This window comes from Oryx dammah, unplaced genomic scaffold (genome assembly GCF_014754425.2).
Source record: "Oryx dammah isolate SB20612 unplaced genomic scaffold, SCBI_Odam_1.1 HiC_scaffold_25, whole genome shotgun sequence".
NCBI lineage: Eukaryota > Metazoa > Chordata > Mammalia > Artiodactyla > Bovidae > Oryx > Oryx dammah.
Genome location: NW_024070209.1, coordinates 68,843 through 82,659, shown reverse-complemented (window position 1 = coordinate 82,659; position 13,817 = coordinate 68,843). Strand labels below are relative to the sequence as shown.

Below are 13,817 nucleotides of genomic sequence, written 5' to 3'. Positions count from 1 at the left end.
AGATATTGAATATTAACCCATACATGTGGGGTCTAGAAAAATGGAACAGATGATCTTAGCCACAAAGCAGAAATAGAGACACAGACATAGAGAACAAACGTGGATATCAAGGAGGAAAGCAGGAGTGGGAGGAACTGGGAGGTTTGGATTGACATATATACTATTAATACTATATATAAAATTGATGGGCTTCCCAGGTGGTTCAGTGGTAAAGAATCCGCCTGCCAATGCAGATGTCAGTTTGATCTCTGGGTGAGGAAGATCCCCTGGAGAAGGAGATGACAACCCACTCCAGTATTCTTGCCTGGAGAATCCCATGGACAGAGGAGCCTGGCAGGCTACAGTCCATTGGGTCATAAAGAGTTGGACACGACTGAAGCTACTGAGTACACAAGCACATAAATATCCTAGGGAAATTAGGGCATCTAATGTTGATGGAGGAGTAGGTACTAGACCGATGGAATCTGAGACATTTAAAAAATTTCCCAACACAACTAATACTAACTGATTTTTGACAAAGGTTCAAAATCATTCAAAATATTTAAGAAAAAATATGTTGTCTTAAAAAAGTTATTAGAGTATTGCACATGCAAATCCAAGGAAACAAACAACAACAACAAAAAACCCCTGAACTTCTATATAAACCATAAAACCTTGTTTAAAAATTAACTCAAAATTGATCGAATGAGGGAGAGAAATGGTGATGCCACCCACCCATCTCATCCTCTGTTGCTCCCTTTCCCTCTTGCCCTCAGTCTTTTGCAAACAGGTACACATACACACACAAACACACAGAGATGCGTTTCCAGAAACTGGATGTATGATTCCGGGAGCTGTGTGTGCATGTGTGTGCTCAGTTGCTTCAGTTGTGTCTGATTATTTGTGATCCTCAGGCTGCCCCAGTTGGTTTGCTGTAGTTTCTCATTAAATTTAACAGTTGAATATTTTTAAATTAATATATATTAACAGATACAGACATAGATTAGATATCTAGATACAGATACAGATATAAATATCCTGTGGCTTCCCAGGTGGCGCTAGTGGTAAAGAATCCATCTGCCAATACAGGAGACCTAAAAGATGCAGGTTCAATCCCTGGGTCGGAAAGATCCCCTGATAGCTTGTGAGCTTTGAGGAATCAGTCCATTTCATCTTATTGGCAATTTTATAGACACAGAGTTATTAAAAGCATCTTTATTAACCCTTTAATATTATCTATAGATTTCAATGTGCCAACTCTCATTCTTTGTGTTTAATACATGTGATATGTCTTTTTTCATTGTCTATTTTTAAAAAGTCATATCTACTTTATAAAATTTACAAAGTATCAGCTATTTACTTGATTGGCTTTCTTTCTCCTTTTTTTTTAGTTTTGGTGATTTCTGTTCTTTTTGTTTTTTCTTCCTTCTGTTTGATTAGATTTATTTCACTATGACTTTTAGAATTTATTGTCGTGAAACTTTAATCTATTGACTTAAGATGTTGTGTTAATGTTCTGAGTGTTCAGTGCTATAATATTTTATTTAAGTGCTGTTTTGGCTGCCTCTCATAGATTGTGATATGTGACATTTATATTAAGTGAAAATGTAGATCAATAAGAGGAATACCTCCAGATACTTGAAAAGTTGCATAACATATAACCGTTCAATAGTGATAGCTTTCAATGCATGGACAAAATATCTCTAAAATGTATTGTTCTAACTCTCTTTCCATTATTCTTTATACAAGTCTGTTTATTCCTGCTTACATGTGTGCATGCTTAGTCGTCTCTGCGACAGTTTGGACTGTAGCCCACCGGGCTCCTGCTTTCAGCTTGTGCACCTGAAAAGGAATAAGTGTGTGTTCCCCTTCCCCTCACTCCCCTTTCTGTAGTCTAGGAGATGGTGAGGTCTACCTGGTTAGTGTGAATGCAGAGATGGAAAATTCATGTTGAACATGACCTACTTGTGCCAAGTCTTCTAGATTTCTTACTTTTGAATTTTTAATGACAAAGACAATTCTCTTCAAGACATTGTTCATTTACATCTTTTTAAGAACATCTTTATTTTATAGCATCAGTAATATGCAATCATAAATTTCTGATTTTACAATGCTCCCATTTCTTAATAATCACAAAATACAGGAAGAGAGGTAGAAAATTTTAAGGAATACAATGGACAGATATGATTTTGCTTGTTGTACCAAACTCCTCCAATGGCAGACAGAAAGGTTTAGTTTAATTAAGAAGTGACATGGGGAATAAGCTGATCCCAAGGGTAAAGAATATTTTCTATTTAAAGAGCACTATCTTTTATGACAAGGAATATATTCTAGGCTGTGTTTAGCCTCTGTTCCAAATAAATGTAAATTGCTTAATTGCCAAAACAAAAAAGGTCTCACTTTTTTCTGTCTTTTAACTCTATCTGTAAAGGTAAGCATTGCATTTAGCTTCAATTCAAACAGGTAAGCATGAATCATTTTTTTCCAATAGCAAATTTAGCTTTACAAGTATCTATGTATATTTAGCATCAGCAAAAAAGGCATTCATGTCAGAAGAATTAAAAATAGATCCTTTCTCCTTACTGTTAATTAATTTAGAAAACCCTGATTCAGATAATCTTTTTACTTTTCTGATTCTCATCATTATATTATCAAGTGGGAAATTACAGAGTACTATGTAATACACATGTGTGCTCAGGTGCTTCAGTCGTCTGACTCTTTGGGAACCTATGGACTGTAGCCCACCAGGCTCCTCTGTCCATGGCATTCTCCAGGCAAGAGTATTGGAGTGGGCTGCCATGCCCTTCTCCAGGAGATCTTTCTGCCCCAGGGATTGAACCCATGTCTCTCATCTCTTACATTCCAGGCAGATTCTTTACCACTGAGCCACCAGGAAATGTCTTGTAATATATTTGGCCAATATATCAAAGATTACAACCTCATTATCATTATCATCAGTCATCTTAAGTATTAAGATTTATTAAGTGATTACTACATAGTAAGCATTTATTTAAGTAGTTTGCATGTAGCATTAAATCAGGATATATCACAAGAAATTTTAAAAATTATTTAACTAAGTTGTATGATAGTAAAAGAAGTTATTAAATGTGTTCTCATCCAATACCAAGGGAATCATTTGTTTGTTAAAATTAAATTCTATGATAAATAAATGAGAAAATATTAAAGTAATATTGGCTTGTTTTCCTTTTTATCCTAAAGGAAGCAGGCTCTGAACTGCATTCACCAATTTTAGGTTTCCATTTTCTATTTCAAATTGATTTCATAAACTTTCTCTAAACAGTATTAAATGCATTGTGATATAGCTGATTTACATGATATCATAATCCCTACATCAAAGAAAATTGTCGTTTCAGTGGAAATACCAGAACAATAAATATGAATTATTTGAGAAAAAACAAAAGTGGCTCTATTTAGATGAATTATATGGTAATTTTCTCTTTGAGTTGTATAAAGAGAAGCATTGACAGTTTTTAGAAGTCAGAGAAACCAACAAATATGTCACAAGATTTGAGGAAATCTTTGAACCTGAGATTGAGTTTAGAATATAAGTACAGTTTGTATAGAATTTGAATAATTACAGTATTTCTTACTTTAGAAATGGTTTTATACTGACAATTCCATTTACTATTCATAAAAAGTTTCCATTTGACAAATAAAAAGTTGAGACAAAAATATTTTAATAAATGTGGAACACTCCATTCTTGATATTAAGTTTTGCTTTCTTACTTTTTCAGGCTTTTCTTTGACATCTGAGTTTCAGTATGCTTTTCAAATGTACTATTCTACCTGAACAGCAAGGACTAATTTACAATGGGGATTAAAAAATGAGAGAAAACCTTACATACATAAACAGCAGATACAATAAAAAGAATAAAGCAGATGGCAGTTTCTGCAGGAAATGGGTGGCTCATCAAATGTAGGTGCATGCTGCTTGCTGAAAAGACTGATGATTCATTAATAAGCAATTTTAATCAGTATCCAAGTACTACACTCTACATTGATTTAAGTATGTGAATAAAATTTGGTAAAGGTGTTGGGACAAGGTATTGAAAAAAGGAGGCATAATTGCATAGACTCATATATGATGCATCTGTCAGCCACTAGCTTCTGACCATTTAAAAGACTCATTCATAGCATTTTTGAACTTCTAATTCACATTTTTATTGAGAGAATTATATAATAATGGAAAAAGTTTGAATATCTTTAGTACTGTAATGTATAGTTTAAGATATTGTAGATGGTACATATATAAATAGTATATGGCTTCCCGAAAAAGTTGGCTTAAAGCTCAACATTCAGAAAATGAAGATCATGGCATCTGGTCCCATCACTTCATGGGAAATAGATGGGGAAACAGTGGAAACAGTGTCAGACTTTATTTTGGGGGGCTCCAAAATCACTGTAGATGGTGACTGCAGCCATGAAATTAAAAGACGCTTACTCCTTGGAAGAAAAGTTATGACCAACCTAGACAGTATATTCAAAAGCAGAAACATTACTTTGCTGACTAAGGTCCGTCTAGTCAAGGCTATGGTTTTTCCTGTGGTCAGGTATGGATGTGAGAGTTGGACTGTGAAGAAGGCTGAGCGCTGAAGAATTGATGCTTTTGAACTGTGGTGTTGGAGAAGACTCTTGAGAGTCCCTTGGACTGCAAGGAGATCCAACCAGTCCATTCTGAAGGAGATCAGCCCTGGGATTTCTTTGGAAGGAATGATGCTAAAGCTGGAACTCCAGTACTTTGGCCACCTCATGCGAAGAGTTGACTGATTGGAAAAGACTCTGATGCTGGGAGGGATTGGAGATGCAGGAGAAGGGGACGACCGAGGATGAGATGGCTGGATGGCATCACGGACTCGATGGACGTGAGTCTGAGTGAACTCCAGGAGTTGGTGATGGACAGGGAGGCCTGGCGTGCTGCGATTCATGGGGTTGCAAAGAGTCGGACACGACTGAGCGACTGAACTGAACTGAACTGAACTGATGGCTCAGACAATTAAGAATCTGCCTGCCATGCAGAAGACCTGGGTTTGACCCCTGGGTGGGGAAAATCCCCTGGAGAAGGGAATGGCAACCCACTCCAGTATTCTTGCTTTTGCATGCACTATTGGTTCTACCTGCTGTTTGTCTACATTTTTGCAGCAGAAATCTTGACTTTTGTCCTCATTTAATACTTTTAGAATATGTAGTTAGTTGTGTATCTTGTTTTCAGTGATTTATTTTCTATTGGCTTTCAAATAAGTTAATATATAATATGAAAATACATTTATAACATGCTGAAAACAATGAAGCAATTTACTACTTCTGCAAGAATGAGTAAAAAGAGTATAATTTCTAAATATAAACACATGCATGCCCCATGAAAAGTATGTTTGATCTCTAACAGGAAAGAGAGGAAGGAGAGACTTACATTTTCAGTGGGAACCCATGTTTATACTTTGGAAGTGAAGTGACAATTTCTCAGTTGTGTCTGGCTCTTTGTGACCCCATGGACTATACAGTCCATGGAATTCTCCAGGCCAGAATGCTGGAGTGGGTAGCCTTTCCCTTCTCCAGGGGATCTTCCCAACTTAGGGATCAAACCCAGGTCTCCCTCATTGTGGGCAGATTCTTTACCAGCTGAGCCACAAGGGAAGCCCAAGAATACTGGAGTGGGTAGCCTATACCTTCTCCAGCAGATCTTCCCAGCCCAGGGAGCCTGAAATAACCTCCGCCTGAAGAGGGATTTGAACCCTGGACCCTCAGACTAAAAGTCTGATGCTCTACCGACTGAGCTATCTGTGCTCTTAAGCAATCCTTTGAAATTTCCCCCAAGGTAGGAGGAAGCAATCAGATTGATTGAATCAATCTGATTGCTTCTTGTCTGGGCTCTTAAGAGTGAAAAGTGAAAAGTGAAAGTGAAGTCGCTCAGTCATGTCAGACTCTTCACGACCTCATGGACTACAGCCTACCAGGGCTCTTAAGAGCCCAGATAAGAAGCACTCAAATTCCCTTATACCTTGGGGGAAATTCCAAAGGATTGCTTAAGAGCCCAGATAGCTCAGTCAGTAGAGCATCAGGCTTTTAGTCTGAGGGTCCAGGGTTCAAATCCCTGTTCAGGCGGAGGTTATTTCAGGCTTCCCTGATAGCTCAGCTGGTAAAGAATCTGCCTGCAATGCAGGAAACCCGTTTGATCCCTGGGTTGAGAAGATCTGCTGGAGAAGGTATAGGCCACCCACTCCAGTATTCTTGGGCTTCCCTTGTGGCTCAGCTGGTAAAGAATCTGCCCACAGTGTATTCTAGAAGTTAATGAGAAGGCAATGGCACCCTACTCCAGTGCTTTTGCCTGGAAAATCCCATGGGCGGAGGAGACTGGTAGGCTGTAGTCCATGGGGTCGTGAAGAGTCTGACACGACTGAGCGACTTCACTTTCACTTTTCACTTTCACTTTTCACTTTCATGCATTGGAGAAGGAAATGGCAACCCACCCGTGTTCTTGCCTGGGGAATCCCAGGGACAGGGGAGCCTGGTAGGCTGCTGTCTATGGGGTCTCACAGAGTCGGACACGACTGAAGTGACTTAGCAGCAGCAGCAGAAGTTAATGAATCACATTTAGTGGAAGAAATGTACTAAGTATTGCCCCAAAAGATCTACAGGAAAAGCAAAAGAACCTAGTAATATAGTTAAAATAATAAGAAAAATGCAAAAAAGATGGAAAATCTCAACCTATTGCATTCACATGCATGACTAACAAACATGCAAAAAAGAAAGAATGAGTAAGTTGAATGGGATCATCAGTAAAACAGCAATTGTTGAGGATGTGGGTAATTAAGGAAGATCTCACAGATGAGTTGTGGGCGGTGTCTCTTTCATGCAGTAAATGAGTGAGAGGTGAACATTCTAGCTAGAACTACTTTCGTGAACATAAACCTGGATGTACTTGCCTCTTATGTCTCGAGTGTTCCTGGGCCAAAAGAACACTGTAAAATTCCTTTTCTCTCAACTGAGAAATCTGAATAGAACTTATCACTACTAATTTATGGACTTTACACTGAAATACACATGTTTGAAAACTAGTAACATCCCATATTATATAGTCAGCTCATCAATTTTATTTATAAGAAAAAAATGAAATATGTAGAATGTCAGTGCCAAACAAGACTTTGGAAATACCACAGGGAAACCAACACTTTAAAAATTAAATATATTCATCCCTAAAACTATCTTAGGTCACTTACAATATATTTCACCATGCAATCAAGTTAACTTTCAATCGATAATAATTAAACACAGAATTGAGAGGTGAAGAGAAAAACACAAGCTGTAAGAGCAAAATCACTAATGTAAATGAATTTAACTCAAATTTTTGCATTTTTGAGCATTCAGATGAAGAGCAAAATTTTAATCACACATCTTCAGAAAAAGTGATAATTCACGGCAGAAAATAAAGATTAAATGGATAACTTTTCTTACAAATTGATTTAATAATAATGAAAAATGTAATTCACAACCTGTTAGACACCTAGCAATTATAGGTTTGTTTTCTAACGGAATTGGAAAAACTGAATGGTGTACCATCTTTTATATATATAAGGAAATAAAAGCCAAAGAAAGTGAAATAACAGTACTTTTGATTGAATCATTCTCACAGATGAAATATGAAGAGATGGAAGCAGAAGACAACGTATCCACAGTTATACAATATGTACTCCTGGGGTTTTCTGACCTTCCAAACCTCCAAGAGTTACTGTTTAGGGTGTTCTCCAACATTTACATCATTATCTTAACTGGAAATTGTCTCATAATAATACTAACTAGGCTTGACCCAGCTCTGCAGAAACCCATGTATTTCTTCCTGGCAAACTTTTCCTCCTTGGAAATCTGTTATGTGTCCGTCATTCTCCCTAGGATTCTGGTGAACCTTTGGACTCAGGACAGAAGAATATTTGTCCTGGACTGTGCCACCCAAATGTGCTTCTTCCTTATCCTCGGAGCCACTGAGTGCTTCCTCCTGGCGGTGATGGCCTATGACTGCTGTGTGGCTGTCTGTGGCCCTCTGCACTATCCCCTGGTCACGACCCCAAAGGTGTGCCTCCAGCTGGCTGTGGGCTCCTGGGAAAGTGGAATCCCAGTGCAGATAGGGCAAACGTGCCAGACTTTCTCTCTGCATTTCTGTCATTTTAATGAGATTAACCACTTCTTCTGTGACATTCCCCCTATTCTGAAGCTGGCCTGTGGAGACATTTCTGCACACGAGCTGTCAGTCTATGCAGTAGCTCTGTTGTTTGCTGCCATCCCTTTTTGTTGATCCTTGCCTCTTATAGCCAAATCATTCCCACTATTCTGAGGTTGCCAATAGCCAGAAGACAAGCTAAAGCCTTCTCCACCTGTTCTTCTCACCTGTTGGTTGTGGTGTTATTCTTCAGATCTGCTGCCATTACCTATTCAAGACCAAAATCCAGTCATTCTGCAGGAACTGACAGACTCCTCTCTCTGTTCTACACCATAGTGACTCCGATGTTCAATCCCACGATATACAGCCTTCAGAACAAGGATGTGATTACAGCACTGAGAAATTATTACTGAAAAAATAATGTGATGAGTTTAATTATAAATGTTTTAATTGTTTGCTAAACAGTTAACAGAGAAAACTTCCCTGTTTAAGGAGTTAGCCACTTCTATTCTCAGATGCACTTATGAATACTTTAGAAAACTAATCCACAATGTACTGGGTTTGGATAAATACCAGATAAATGAGTTGTCAATCCTCCATGCCTAAGGAATAATCCTGCCTGATGAATTACATAGTAATTTACACATTAAAAAAGGTAAAACAAAATTGAATCCATTAAGTTTTTTGGCTTAAATATACTGGAAAATATGTTTATTTATCTAAATAATTATCTCTATCTCCACACTTCCATTTGTTAGCATTCTTTGATTCTATAGCACAGAAAAGGAGTATAAGCAGTTGAAAATTGCATGTTTGAAGGAGGGATTGAATGAGTGAATGGGTAAATGAATATTCCTAGTGCCAACAGCAGACTGCTAGCAAAAAAATCTAGATTTTTCAGAGAACCAATAATATTGGGAGCATATTTGCTTATCCACTATAAACTCACATGAAATTACTGCAATCATAAAACCAAAAGAATAGCATTCATAGACTTTGTTTTCTTCCTAAGTGCATGATAAAACAGTACCTTTCTACTCATCTTAACTGGTTTATTTTGCACATATTTGCATGTTCTATTTAGCAAATTTGATCCAAGATAATTTGCTTTGCATTATTTCATCCTTTACATAACTGCATTCTAACAGCTAAATCTATGTCAATTTGAAATTTTAAAAGAAAATATATATAGATATAAAGATGAAGAAAAGTTTTAGAAGTTATTTTCAGAATTACCCACAGTCTGTACAGTTGTATTACATTAGTGTGTCTGGACTGACTTCCCATGTCTTTATCCCCTCCTTTAAGGTTGAAAACTTTAAATCATTCACTGATATAATCAAGGAAAGTGAACATATCTCACTAGGATTATTAATGCCCATCTTCTCAATTCCATCCTCAAATCAGCAACATTAAGAGATGGTTTGTTGTAGCTGTCCCTGAGAACTTCTGCTATAGTTCTTTTGACAATTATTCCATTCTCTAGTTTTAGTTTCAATTATAATCTAACTGTCTTTATCCTGGGATGTACTATCATATGATGTATCAGAGAATAATTTATGGAAGTTAATGTTCAATCAAATGAAGACCACATAAGCTATTTCACTGGGAGATTGTGATAGATATCTCTCCAGGTGAGATGAACTAGAATCCCTGGAAACAAGTGCACTACATTAGTTGACAAAATGGACTTTATAGATATGATTAATATCATAAATCATTGAGATGGGGAGATTATACGGGTAGAACCAATCTGATCACATAAGCCTTAAAAACAAGAAGAGAAAGAAAAGTAATATTCAAAAAATGGGTTATCACAGATGGAACAGAGAAAAGGAGGGCTCATTTTGTCAGCGCTGGCTCCAAAGTCTGTTGGGACAAAGAGCAAGGACTGTCCTGATCTCTAGAAAGTGAACATGGCATTTGACCAGTTGCCAGCAAGGAATCAGTCCTCTGTCCAACAACCTCAAGGAAGAAAATTCTGCCAATAATTTAATTGAACAAGTAAGATGGAATACTCACTAGAGCAAAAAAAGAAAGAATGTGGCTCTTCCAACAGTTTTGACCTATCATCTACAGACCTCTAAGATAATAAACTAAAACTGCAAGAGACAACTAATACACAGAAGATAATGATGTCTTTCACAGAAAATATATGAGATGGTGTAGACCTGCTCAGGATATACAAATTCAAAACTTCAATCTCATAACCAATTTAACTGTACTATAAGAAGAGACTTCCCTGATGGCTCAGATGGTAAAGCATCTGCCTACAATGTGGGATACCTGGGTTCAATCCCAGGGTCAGGAAGATCGCCTGGAGAAGGAAATGGTAACCCACTCCAGTATTCTTGCCTGGAAAATCCCATGGATGGAGGAGCCTGGTAGGCTACAGTCCATGGGGTCACAAAGAGTTGTACACAATTGAGCGACTTCACTTTTCTATGAGGATTTGAAATATTCAATTTCTCACCCTCCTTTCCAGCTGAGTATGAAGCAATGACTCAATTTTGGCTAATAACATGAAGATAGATGTTAACAAGTGTTCACACTTTTGTTTCCAGTACTTTTATCCTTTGTGTTAGTCCCTCAGTCATGCCCAACTCTGCAACCCCATGGACTGCAGCCCACCAGCCTCCTCTGTCCATGGGATTTTCCAGACAAGGATACCCTTCATCCTTGGAAGGATGCAGAAGTCATATCTAAGAATGGGAAAGCAGGAAAGCATAAGGAACCTGACACTCCAATGTCTTTATTTTTAAAGCATAAGACTAGTCAGACCACCCCACCAGAAGTGCTCTGTGAAGCAAATAAATGTGTTTTATTTCACAGGCTTAAATAAAATTCTAGAGGAGAGTATATCTGCATACATATTAATGTTTCACAATGTTTGGTGGTAGTAGATAGTACCTCTTCTGTGTCTGTTCATCTGGTGAAAAGCTGTATTTTGGCAGGAAATGTTTCTCAGGAATGTAGATTTTGGTGCTTTTTAATTTTGATTTTTTTAAATTGGGGAATAATTGCTTTGCAATGTTGTATTGGTTTCTGCCACACAAGGTGGATCAACCCTACGGCTACATAAGTCCCCTCTCTGTTGAACCTCCCTCCCATTCTCCACCCCATCCCACCTCTCTAGGTTGCTATAGAGTACTGGGCTGAGCTGTGTTATACAGCAACTTCCCGTTAGATATGCTTTGCACATGGTAATGTGAATGATTCAGTGCTACTCTCTCAGTTTTGCCCATCCTCTCCTTCCCCTGCTGTGTTCACAAGTTTGTTCTCCATGTCTGCCTCTCTAATCCTGCCCCGCAAATAGATTCATCAGTACTATTTTTCTACATTCCATTTTATTTGCGTTAATATGCAATATTTGTTTTTCTCTTTCTGACTCCCTTCACTCTATATAGCACTTCACTCTAGATTCATCCACCTAATTAGAACTGACACAAATTCATTACTTTCTATGACTGAGCAATATTCCAGTATATATATGTACTGTCTTCCCTCGTGGCTCAGATGGTAAAGCATCTGCCCGCAATGCGGGAGACCTGGGTTCGATCCCTGGGTTGGGAAGATCTCCTGGAGAAGGAAATGGCAACCCACTCCAGTACTCTTGCCTGGAGAATCCCATGGACGGAGGAGCCTGGTAGGCTACAGTCCATGGGGTCGCAAAGAGTCAGACACGACTGAGCGACTTCACTTTCACACCTTCTTTTTCCATTCATCTGTCAGTGTACATCTAGGTTGCTCCAATGTCCTGGCTATTATCAATAGTGCTGCATATCTCTTTGAATTATGGTTTTCTCAGGGTATATACCCAGGAGTGGGATTGCTGGGTCTTATGGAAGTTTTCATGGGGATGATTTTGGTCACCACCTCCTTTACGTTGCAGACCTCCATTTATAGTTCTTTAGGCACTCTGTCTATCAGATCTAATCCCTTGAATTGATTTGTCTCTTGCACTGTATAATCAATCATAAGGGATTTGATTTAGGTCATACCTGAATGGCCTCATGGTTTCCCCTACTTTTTCCAGCTTAAGTCTGAATTTTGCAATAAAGAGTTCATGATTTGAGCCACAGTCAGCTCCCAGTCTTGTTTCTGCTGCCTGTATAGAGCTTCTCCATCTTTGGCCACAAAGAATGTAATCAATCTGATTTTGGTATTGACCGTCTGGTGATGTCCATGTGTAGAGTCATCTCTTATGTTGTTGGAAGAGGGTGTTTGCTATGACCACTGCATTCTCTTGGCAAAACTCTGTTAGACTCTGCCCTGCTTCATTTTGTACTCAAAGACCAAACTTACCTGTTACTCCAGTGCCGGGAGCCAGCATGAGGAATTCCACCCGTGACGAGGTCATGCGGCAGAGCTCTGATGGCAAGGCTAATCAGACCTCAGGTTTTCCCCCTGGAATTTCCTGAGCATCCACCCCACCCCCAAATAAGAATCTGCCTGCTTTTCCAATCTTCTGATATTCTCTGGAAAAAGTCAAATCAGTGCTTTAGTCTTCTGCATTTGAAATGGATGTTTCAGCTTAAACCCCCTCTGATAACTCTCTAGCTTGCCTAACAGGTTCCCCCGGACCTCTTACAGCTTGTGAATTGCTTACAGCCCCCCAACCACGAGAGGCACAAAGCTTAAAACATCTTAAAGATACAGAGCCTTTTCTAAAGAGTTAAAAATCATATTGGTAGAGGGTTTTCACTGTTGACTCAATGACTGCTGCCAGGCCTCCATATTCTTTATCTTTTAGGCACCTGGGAGGATGTTAATCAATGTAAACGGGATATGGAAAAAGATATATAGTAGTTTTGATGTTGGCAACACTAGACTTTTGAGTTAATTACTTTTCTCTTTGTTATATATCACTGCGCTCCTCTTGTGTCCTTGCTATGTAAGAATGTAACTTTATTTAGTGCTTTCTGAGAGTGGCACCAGACGTCGGGAAGATCAACACAAATAAGTCTTCTAGTTAACAAACCCTTATCAGAAAAAAAGGCTGTAAAATGTTAATTGGCCCTTTTTGGCCAGAAGATGATGTAAATCATGTAAGACTTGTGTATACAATTAGGTATATAGAGAGAAGAGCCTGGTTTTGATAAGAGTCTGGGCTGCTAATACTGCATAACTTTGTGTTACCCATTGATCTCTGTTTTATCAAAAGTATAAAAGGCCTTCTGAACAATAGAGGATGGGGCCAGTTGCTGGACTGGTTTCCCCGTGTCTCCTCTCTAATTTCTGGCTGAATTCCCATCTGGGGCATGGAGGCTCACCATGTCTACTTACTTGTCCTGGCTTTTAAGATCCATGCGAGGGGGAGCCCAAGGTGGGGCACCCCGCAATATTCAAGAGGACACTGGTGGCCTAACGTAGATGGTGCAAGCTCCTTGTCTGGAACTTTATTGGCTTCCCACGTAAACCAAGTTATTCAGCCTTGTTTCTCCACTTAATTTTCCTACTACACTATTTCTTCCTAATCTAATCTTATATTAATAAATAAATAAGTTTTCCTAGCCAACGCCGTCCCCGCTTCGAATTCCCTGGATCCACCGGGGCTGGACCTCGGCACTCCAGGTATCTCTTGACTCCCTACTTTTGCATTCTAGTCCCCTATGATGAAAAGGACATATATTGGGTGTGTTAATTCTAGAAGGTCTTGGAGGTAATA

The 13,817-nt window shown here is 38.7% G+C and overlaps 1 protein-coding gene and 2 non-coding genes across 3 annotated transcripts; 2 read left to right on the top strand and 1 right to left on the bottom strand.

Annotated features, from left to right (window-relative positions):
- Nucleotides 1-5,708: 5,708 nt before the first annotated feature.
- On the bottom strand, nucleotides 5,709-5,781 carry TRNAK-UUU. Its single transcript has one exon. It is a non-coding gene; the product is annotated as a tRNA-Lys (tRNA).
- A 245-nt stretch (nucleotides 5,782-6,026) lies between these two features.
- Nucleotides 6,027-6,099, top strand: TRNAK-UUU. Its single transcript has one exon. It is a non-coding gene; the product is annotated as a tRNA-Lys (tRNA).
- A 1,528-nt stretch (nucleotides 6,100-7,627) lies between these two features.
- LOC120851789 (olfactory receptor 10AG1-like) lies at nucleotides 7,628-8,562 on the top strand. Its single transcript, XM_040224792.1, is given in 2 exon segments — nucleotides 7,628-8,276; nucleotides 8,279-8,562. Coding segments are annotated over 2 exon segments (933 nt in total).
- The last annotated feature ends 5,255 nt before the right edge of the window (nucleotides 8,563-13,817 follow it).